This window comes from Hippocampus comes, unplaced genomic scaffold (assembly GCF_001891065.2).
Source record: "Hippocampus comes isolate QL1 unplaced genomic scaffold, H_comes_QL1_v1.1 scaffold166, whole genome shotgun sequence".
Taxonomy (NCBI): domain Eukaryota; kingdom Metazoa; phylum Chordata; class Actinopteri; order Syngnathiformes; family Syngnathidae; genus Hippocampus; species Hippocampus comes.
The window spans coordinates 390462-399815 of record NW_017805452.1 but is presented as its reverse complement, the minus strand read 5'-3'; the positions used below and the strand labels follow the sequence as shown (position 1 = coordinate 399815).

At 44.9% G+C, this 9354-nt stretch overlaps 2 protein-coding genes across 4 annotated transcripts in view; both read right to left on the bottom strand.

The window, feature by feature from the left end:
• Positions 1-604: 604 nt before the first annotated feature.
• Positions 605-4533, bottom strand: slc52a3-2a (solute carrier family 52 member 3-2a). 2 transcript variants are annotated; one of them, XM_019874096.1, is made up of 5 exons: positions 4154-4533; positions 3533-3609; positions 1429-2417; positions 1176-1299; positions 888-1097 (listed from the first exon to the last, which is right to left on the bottom strand). In XM_019874096.1, exons 3-5 carry the CDS (start codon positions 2400-2402, stop codon positions 888-890), a joined length of 1308 nt encoding a protein of 435 aa, XP_019729655.1. In that variant the 5' UTR covers positions 2403-2417; positions 3533-3609; positions 4154-4533. The 2 variants fall into 2 exon arrangements, with proteins under 2 accessions (XP_019729656.1, XP_019729655.1); XM_019874097.1 differs by lacking the exons at positions 3533-3609; positions 4154-4533 and having other exon boundaries at positions 605-1097; positions 1429-2402.
• Positions 4534-4618: 85 nt separating this feature from the next.
• Positions 4619-9354, bottom strand: part of slc52a2 (solute carrier family 52 member 2) — a 6746-nt gene continuing 2010 nt past the window's right edge. Inside the window, exons 4-7 of one of the 2 annotated variants that reach the window (XM_019874110.1) lie at positions 8196-8511; positions 7951-8074; positions 6313-6534; positions 4619-6281 (exon numbers count right to left, since the gene is read on the bottom strand). In XM_019874110.1, coding sequence (XP_019729669.1) covers positions 6325-6534; positions 7951-8074; positions 8196-8511 — 650 coding nt within the window. In that variant the 3' untranslated portion in view covers positions 4619-6281; positions 6313-6324. Of the gene's footprint in view, positions 6282-6309; positions 6535-7950; positions 8075-8195; positions 8512-9354 lie in introns of those variants that run through there. The other variant, XM_019874112.1, reaches the window with a different exon arrangement.

The following is a 9354-nucleotide window of genomic DNA, read 5'->3' as shown; positions in this document are numbered from 1 at the left end:
GGTCGTTTTTTTCGTCGAAAAACGCCTTACTATACATGGTCATTTTTTTTGTCTAAAAATGCCTTACTATACATGGTCGTTTTTTTCGTCTAAAAACGCCTTACTATACATGGTCGTTTTTTTCGTCTAAAAACGCCTTACTATACATGGTCGTTTTTTTTGTCTAAAAATGCCTTACTATACATGGTCGTTTTTTTCGTCTAAAAACGCCTTACTATACATGGTCTTTTTTTTCTCAGCTAAAAACGCCTTACTATACATGGTCGCTTTTTTCGGCTAAAAACGGCTTACTGTACATTTTCGTATTTTTGCTGTAAAAAAACTGACAATACATGGTCTTATTTTAATGTAAAACACGCCTTATATACATATATACATGGTTGTTTTTTAAAGTAAAAAAAAAACACCTTACTCAATAAAATCTCATGTCATCATGAAATATCAATGAATACGGTTTCAGAAATTCAAAATATAGTTCCATCTCCTCCCTTGAGAACCTAGATCACATCGAATTATGTACCGGTATATATTCCGTTGAAAAAAAAAAAAAAAACATTCACATGAAACCATCCTGAAAGCAACGTCACAGAGAGCAGCTGCAGTAAAGTGTCGGTAGCTATTTATTTACACGTGACACAAACAAAATGAAAGTTAACAATTCTAGATCAAAACAGTCCATGAGAAAAATACTCAATATTACCCCTACACAATTTCTCCAATTCGAACGTAAAATCTCACCGGAGTCTAAATATACAGTAATGAGAGGGTGAAATTCATTCACACACATTTTCCATGTAGGCTCAATGTCCTGTTAGCATGTGAAACCAGTCCAAAAAAAAATAAAAAAATAAAAAAAAAAACAACAACAAATGCACCTCCTGGCTCCGTCATGGGCATCGGGTATTGCAAGGATCGCCCGATGCAAAAAGGCTGTACACGCTGACCATGGGGAACATGGCGACGGCGCCCAGCAGGGAGCCCAGCTGCACCACAGCCCCGCACCACACCAAGGCGCAGTGGCCCTCGTCGCGCAGGATCACGCCGATGATCACCTTGACGTAGGACAGAGTGAGGACCATGACGATCCACGCCAGCACCTGCAGCGTGTGAGTAAATGCGAGGCAGCCCGTTAAACAAAGTCGTCCCTCAACCGGGAAAATGTTTCCTCAGCTCACCATGACGACGACGCCCCAGACGGTGTTCACCAACAACGGGCACGGACTCAGGGCAGCCATGCTCATTATAAAAGCCCCCACGCCACTGCCCAGCAATGTGAGCGCCCCCATCAGCCACAAGGATCTGGTTACAAATGAGACATCGTTTGCATGTTTTCATTTTTCGCCGTTTTAAACACTCACATCTGTGGTTTGTAAAAAAAAAATAAATAAATACTCCGAGGATCAAGAATGACAGTTCTGACCGACTTGCCTTATTGGAAAAAACATGGCGATGAAGCAGGCCAGAGGATTGGACACCGCCGCCATGGTGGCGGACAGGTGGTAGGCTTTGTTTCCGTACGGCATGCACGAGTACGACTGCACCGACGGAAGCACGGCGTTGGTGAGAGCGTTGACCCACGCCAGGATCACGAAGATGTACGACACTTGAATCCAGCTGTAAGTCCCAACCCCAAAACTGCTCTTCTCTCTTGAGGGTCTGTATGGCTTCACCATGGGCCTCTTCTCCACCCAGTTCTTCTCCTGGACCCCACTGGTGTAGTGGCTTTTGGTCGTCTCCCGGGCAACGGCGGGGTGACGGTTGAGCAGAAAAAACACCACCAGGCACACCAGCATCATGGCACTCAGGAAGAAGAAGAACACCTCGGCTGAAAAGTTGGCCGGCTGCATCTGAGCCCGAAGCGTCGGAAACTCATCGGTGGCGTTTTGGCTGCGGGTCCCGTTGATGCAATGGATCACACCCACGCCCTGGACGAGCGCCACGACAGCCGGCAGAAGGCCGCTCATGCCCTCGCCGATATAGTAGGTGGTGAGGTACTGGGGCTCGAGGCGCATCATGAAGGGAAGGAAGGTAACCGAGGAGGTGCAGTCGACGGCGGCCAGGAAGAAGGTGAGGACGAGTAACGCCACGCTGCGGGGTGACCCCGCCACCACAAGCGTCTCCTTCCAGAAGAAAGCCAACAGGAAACTGGCCACCACGCCCAGGGCGATGACGACGTAAATGACCGCCGTCTCGTTGAGGGCTCCCGGTCGGAAGCGGTGCATCAGGGTGACCAGGAGCGGGCCGATGTTGGCCATCTGGATGAGAACCGAGAGGTACGAAGGGAGGTACCAGCCCTCCGGAATCTGGGGGACGATCAATGGAAGCTCCACCCACAGACCACTGATGGACACCCAGGAGCCCAGACCGAAGAGGCACGCCAACAGGTGGGTGAGCGCAGACATGGTCGAGGTTCTTTTCTAGAAGGGACAAAGTTCAGGGTTGGTCGTCCGAGATTAACCTCGTTGACACTAAAATCCTAGACCAGAGGTGTCAAACTCATTTTTGTCACGGGCCACATTGTAGTTACGGGTTGCCTTGGAGGGCCGTTATGAATTCTGGGAAACCATATACCGTATTGGCCCGAATATAAGACGGCCCTGATTATAAGACGACCCCCTCTTTTTCAAGACTCAAGTTTGAAAAAAGACTTTTTGAACACCAAATTAATTTTTATACAGAAAATAATGACAGTGCATCTGAAACCAATGATTAGAACAATATATTTGAGAGGAAAAGCATGTTATTTTGCCTCATTCAAATCTAAAGTGCAATCACATTCGTAAATGAATGGCTTCTGGTTTTTGAAATGTAAATTACATCATAACTTCTCCTCAGCTACCGGTTAACCTGGCTGATCTTCGACCCACTTTTCTCCAGATTGTCTCTACGATTGTCCATTTTCTGTTCTGTCTCCTATTATTTTCTTCTCTTTTCCTTCTTACCGCTATTTTTTTGTTTTTCTTCTTCGTGCTGCCGCTATTTTTATTTTTATTCTTCGTGACAGGGGTTTCGCTTCAGCCTGGGGGAGTCAAGTTCAGCATTCGCTTCAATGATATCTGGCGCCACCTAGCGTCGTGAATGGGTATAATGTCTAGACCCCGAATATAAGACGACCCCCACTTTTTCAGTCTTATTTCAATGCAAAAAAACACTGTCTTATATTCGGCCCAATACAGTAAATGTTTAATCACCTCCACGTATTACATACACAGCACACAACAAATTGATGAATAACTACTTTTAAAACCAGAAGTCAAGAACAATAACTGTTATTGTGGATTACATATGACAATTTGAAATGTTGGTTCAGACTGTAGCATGCATCATTGAACTTGACATGCTTAATTTGCTTTTGCGGGCCACATAAAATGATGTGGCGGGCCAGATCTGGCCCCCGGGCCTTGACTTTGACACCTGTGTCCTAGACCAGGGTCATCAAGTCCTCTGTAAGTGCAGTACAGTACTGCTGACGTCGAGTAGCATAAAAAAAAAAAAAATCAATGAAAAAAAAAGTTGCAAATTAATGTGTTACCTGCGGCGGGGAAGCGTCTTGATGTCAACTTTGCGACAGTCGTCGTACAGGGTTAATCTTTACTTCGTTATCTGGTCCTGCGATGAGGGGGGTGAGGAAAAGAACAATTTGGAAATCATTAAAATAAAGGAATGTTGCGCACGCACGTGTCTCGCCAGTCAAGTCTTGAGTTCGCATCAACAATGCTGCAAGGCTATTATATAAAGTGGGACTGACTGGTTTGTTTATTATTGTTAAGGAGGCTTTACAAGACTTGAGAGGATCAGGATCAAACTTGGCCGGGGTGGACTCGAGACATTCCTGCCTCCCCACCGAGTCCCAGATGCTCAGGCTAAGACATCACAACTGCACTTGGCATCATTCATATTTTTTTTTAACAATTCTTTATCATTAAAACAACTACATTTTATTCAAGCCAGTCAGGGTCGGTACAATTGAGCCGCAGCCATTCATAAAATCAAAAAGCAACATTGCTGATCCTCCTCGCCCCCGCCCACAATCAAAAAAGTGACAACAATGAAAAGAATCACTAAGTGTTAGCGGAGCAACAAAAACACTTGACTACACATGCATGCATGAAACCATTATTTAAAAAAAAAAAAGTCAAACATGTATACTCACAAATACTCGGGATGGAGTGTTCGGAGCGACTGACTGCAGCCCAACGTCCAGGATTAAGACCGACCCTCCTCGCCGAGGGCGGGCGCGCTCGTGTTCACGTTCAACCAGCCGTGCCACGTGCTGATTTTTGCTGATCGCAATGTTTTCAAGAGCGGGTCCGTCTGACACCTCGGTGGGGGGGGTTGGGATCACATGTTGTCGTTTGGCACCATTTTGCCTGCAAGCTGTGTTTTTTTTTTTTTTTAAATGATGAGACGCAAGTTGGACTTGCTTGCGGGTTTGTAACTGGCCACTTCATCAAAGACAATAAATGTCTACATCAATTCCAAAGGATGTTTTTTTTTTTTTAATGTGTTATTGATAAATTAATTCATTTAGTACCAGCCAATTCTAGACCAAGTCTGAAAAGACGTTTAAAAACGTCTTTGGGAGTGAATGAGTTCAATAAGACACCGTTACACCGTACATTAAATAAAACATGTTTTATCACATGAGTTGTCATTCATACTAAATAGTCATCTATTTTTATTAATCAACATTGTTTTCCCGAATGAAAAGTATGACAGCGTATGATTAAACAAGTAAAATGAAATAACAAAAACCAAAACTCCTCACCTCAATGAGACTCCTGGTCTCTGAGGTTTAGTAAATGCAGGGAATACTTCATTCAAAATGCAGATTAAGAGGGCTCCACTTCCAGCGTTTATAAAAAGTCCACACACTCGTGTTTTAGCGGCAGGTTTTCTGTGACCGCTAAACATAAAACGCATGAGCAGTGTTGCTTATGCGCCAAACATTCTTTTTTTTTTGAAAAGGACGGCCATAAACTTGAACCTTGTTTTCTTCGGACCGTAAAGCAATCAGCGTCGCTATGAAAACAGTCCAGCTTTTGCGAGAACGCAAACAAAAGGACAGGAAAAGCCCACTAAAACAACTCAACGTTATTTGAGGTGAGTCAGAGGCACGTTACGGTCAATGTTGGCAATGTCGTGAATAGATAGAACACTTTTGTTTTTTTATTGAGTTGGAACTTGTATATGTCAGGCACATGAATGTTAAAAAAAAGTGTTTTTTTTTTTAAAATATGTCACAAAATCCTGCCATTTCAACAAAGGTGTGTAGACTTTTGGTATGTTCCCCTGACTTTGGTGTGCGACAACAAAAGAGCAAAACACACACACACACACGCACGCACGCACGCACGCACGCACACACACACACACACACACACACACACACACACACACACACACACACACACACACACGGCAGCCATGTGATGCTCCACATGACAGGCGCATACGAAGGCAAACAAGAGTTCAATTGATGAAAACGGCGACAACTCAAGCATCCTTTTTGCAAGAGGTCCTACTCGCACCCAAGATCCTGACACGCTCTCAACGTTGGCTTCGGCGAACAAGTTCCGAACTGGTTTGCGTCTTTTGCATTTTTTTTGGGAATCAAATTCAACACTGAAAATGACAAAAGCCTCACAGTCACTTCTTTGAAAACTTGTGATCGAAGCGTGTACTCAACACTGGCGGCTGCGGGTTTTAATTCCTCAAGCTTGTTTTTTTGTTTTTTGTTTTTTTTTGGGCGTCCGGTTTGTAATGGCTTGCTTGAACCAGGTGCCTGCTGCGCGCTGCAAAATGCGAGTTGGTTATCGGATCTCTTGGTGTGGTCCAGAATAAATTCGCATTCACTTTTCCACGCCGGCTCAAAAGCCCCCCCCCCTATCATCCGAATTCATTCCAATCAACGGTGATTTAAAAACAAAAAGCCACAATTCCTACTTTGACGTTAAAGCAGCGCAACAAGGAGCGGGTCTTTTGTGTAAACAAAGATGGCAGGAAGTCATTAGGAAGGATGGCGAAATATTGAAGCGATTAGTGCAGACTGAAAGGGCGACTCACTGAGGAGATGTTTGTGTTGTTCTGTCCTTGGGGAAATAGTGTCACATGGTCCAAGTGTAAAAAAAAAAACAGGTTCAATTCCCGGCGCACAAAGAGCCCCTCGGCCAGCGTGCGGCAAAACAACACTCCCACTGTCATCGACCAGTTTGGACTGCGTCATGCTTCAGAAGCAAGTGATGCTTCTATTGCTTCTATGGGAGCTGTGTGTTAAAGGTGTAAAAATAGAAAAAGGGAGGGGGGGGGGGTTCTTATCTGGCTTCAGCTGCACCCGTCGACGCAGTCCTGCCCCCGCTTGAAGACGTTGTAGACGTTGACCAGCGGGAACATGGCGAGCGCGCCCAGCAGTGAGCCGGCTTGAATGGAGATGCCGCACCAGAGCAGGCCGGCGTGGCCCGCCTCGTGCAGGAGCGTGCCAATCACCACCTTCAGGTAGGAGAAGAGCCCCGTGAACATGATCCAGGAAGCCACCTGCAAAGGGAGCCAGGCGGCGGTTTACTCATTTGCGCGGAGGATTGCCGTGTTTCACGACTTTTCCCCAAAATTCATTTGACACTTTGGAACGGCGCTTTGTGCACAGCGGCGGTTGTTTTTCGAGTGCTCTATAAATACAGTTTTTGTTTTTTTAAACAGACAACTTGGCTGCGAACGTGACACGTAACAATCCCACTTTAAAATGTTGCCTGGAACGCAAGGCTTTTCCGTTCTGTGGTGTCTCAGTCTAAACGCTAGGGGGCACTATCTGAATAGAGTACATGCATTAAGATAGGAGAGGAGGCAAAGGAGAGACAAAGAAGAGGACAGCCTCGATGAACGACAAAATAAAAGTGAGAAAAATAAATAAATAAAAGACTTCTTGGGAATCCTTCAAGTTAGACAATCAAATTGCGGCGGGGCAACTTCAGTCATGTTTTAGGTCTTAAGTCAGGGGTGTCAAACTTATTTCACATTGTGGGCCGCATACGGCCTCGGGAGATGTCAAGTGGGCCGGACCATTAAAATGATACCATACTCTGCTATAAATAACCAAAATAATATGTCTTTACTTTGTTTTGGTCAAAAGAAGCACAACAACATTAGGAAAATGTTGTAATTGACTGAACATATCTTTTACAAAACATTTCATGAAGCACCTCAGATTTCCTTCGACAAATGTGCAATTGACTTTTATCATTCACATATATGCATTGCAACTGATCCCACTGATTGTGACATAGGCACAAAACTTTAACAAGTAATTGGTATTGAAAAATATAGTCATGCACTTTTAAGATGAAACGAGATTTATAAAGAAAGGAATTTCGAAACCATTTACACATGTGCATATAAAATTACATTTATTCCCTGCCTACCTACACCTTACAAACTAAGGAGAGTGCTATTAAATGTGTAAAGAATAAAATATTTCATAACTTTGCTGCTGTGAATTGGGAATTTCTCCATTGCAAGACTAATAAAGGTTTTCTTATCTTATATTCACGTCCTTGACAGCGTCTGCTGGGTTGGGTCTGTCTCATTGACGGAGACTGCTGTTGTCTTCTACTCTGATCAAAACAGTGTGTCCTCCTAGCGGATACTCCACGAATTGCACCTTATTAAAAAATATTCATACCGTGTCTTTTATGCTTTTCACTTTTAAATTATCCTGCGGGCCTGATCGAACATCCTCGGGGACCGATTCCGGCCCACGTGCCATATGTTTGAAACCCCTGTCTTCAGTGGTCACCTACAATTACCTTTAAGTCTCTCCACATCACCGGGTGCAGTATCAGAACTTTTTTTTTTTTTTTTTGGGGCGGCACTCCGAGTATGAGGACAGAAAAAATATCAGCACCAATACAGAATATTATTCGCCGAAGATTTCAAGATTAAAACCTGGATACTCACCACTAAAACTACACCAGTGGTGGTCCCCTGCAGAGGAGGACACGGACTGCGGGAAGCCAGAACCATCAGGTATGCCGCAAAGGCCCCTCCTGCCAAGGACAAGACGCCCAGACGCGTAGAGGACCTGCAAGGCCAAAGCAAAATCGTTAGCTCAGAATCCCCATTTTGGATTTGGAGGGTCGGGATCAGACGGGTTGGGGCGCACGACAAGCTGTCCGTAGTCGGCTGTCACCTGCCCGTCTCACCTCAGGATCACAAACATGGCGAGGAAGCAGGCCAGCGGGTTGGCGATGTTGCCGAGGACCACCGAGAGGTGGAAGGTCATGGTGCCGTAAGGCAAACAGGTGAAGCTCTGGACGGACGGCAGGACGCCGTTGGTGAGCGCGTTGGAGACCGCGAGGAGCGCCAGGAGGTAGACGTTGTGCAGCGTCCAAAACGTCGGCGCGGGTGGCGACGGCGCCTCCTCCGGACGCGCCTCCTCCTGAGACGCCGCCGAGCTGCCGTTGTTGAGTGGGCGCATCTCGTCATCGCTTTTAACCGCTGCGTCCAGGGTGCCTAAACCTTTCAAAAGGTGAAATGGCAAACTTTTTACAAACCATAACTCCCAGAATTATCCGCACAACAAAATCTGATAATCCACAGTAAAATACGGAGTGAATGGCTTACGGTAAATAAATCCACTACAGCACAGGTGTCAAAGTCAAGGCCCGGGGGCCAGATCTGGCCCGCCACATCATTTTATGTGGCCCGCAAAGTCAAATTAAGCATGTCAAGTTCCATGATACTTGCTGAAGTCTGAACTAAAATTTCAAATTGTCATGTGTAATCCGCAATAGCAGTCATTCTTAACTTTTGATTTTAAAACTAGTTCTCCATCAATTTGTTGTGCGCTGTGTATGTAATATGTGGAGGTGATTAAACATTTCTATGGTTTCCCAAAATTCATAGCGGCCCTCCAAGGCAAACCGTAACTACAATGTGGCCCGCGACAAAAAATGAGTTTGACACCCCTGCATTACATCAATCCTCCACTCATTCAATTGTTATCATCTCCCCTGTTATTTGCGGAAAAATATCTGGCATACTTTGAATGATGCCTTAAGATCATAAGTTGAGTCACAAGTTGGGGCAAAAGATCAGCTAATAAGTAGCAAGGAAAGTAGCAATTGGGATCAAGGGAACAAAGTTCAAGTGACACATCGGTGTTTAAAATCCTTGGATATTGGGGAGGAGCCAAGTTTAGCTTGGGTTGTTAGCAGACATTGCAGAGTCTTCACCCCATGAGCATTTCTTTTTTTTTTCTGTTGAAATGTTATTGAAGAGGAATTAGAGGGTGGGGCACTTGCTTGTTAAAGTAGTCCTGTATATTTAAGGTTTTAACTATTAATATTAGCAAGTACAAAC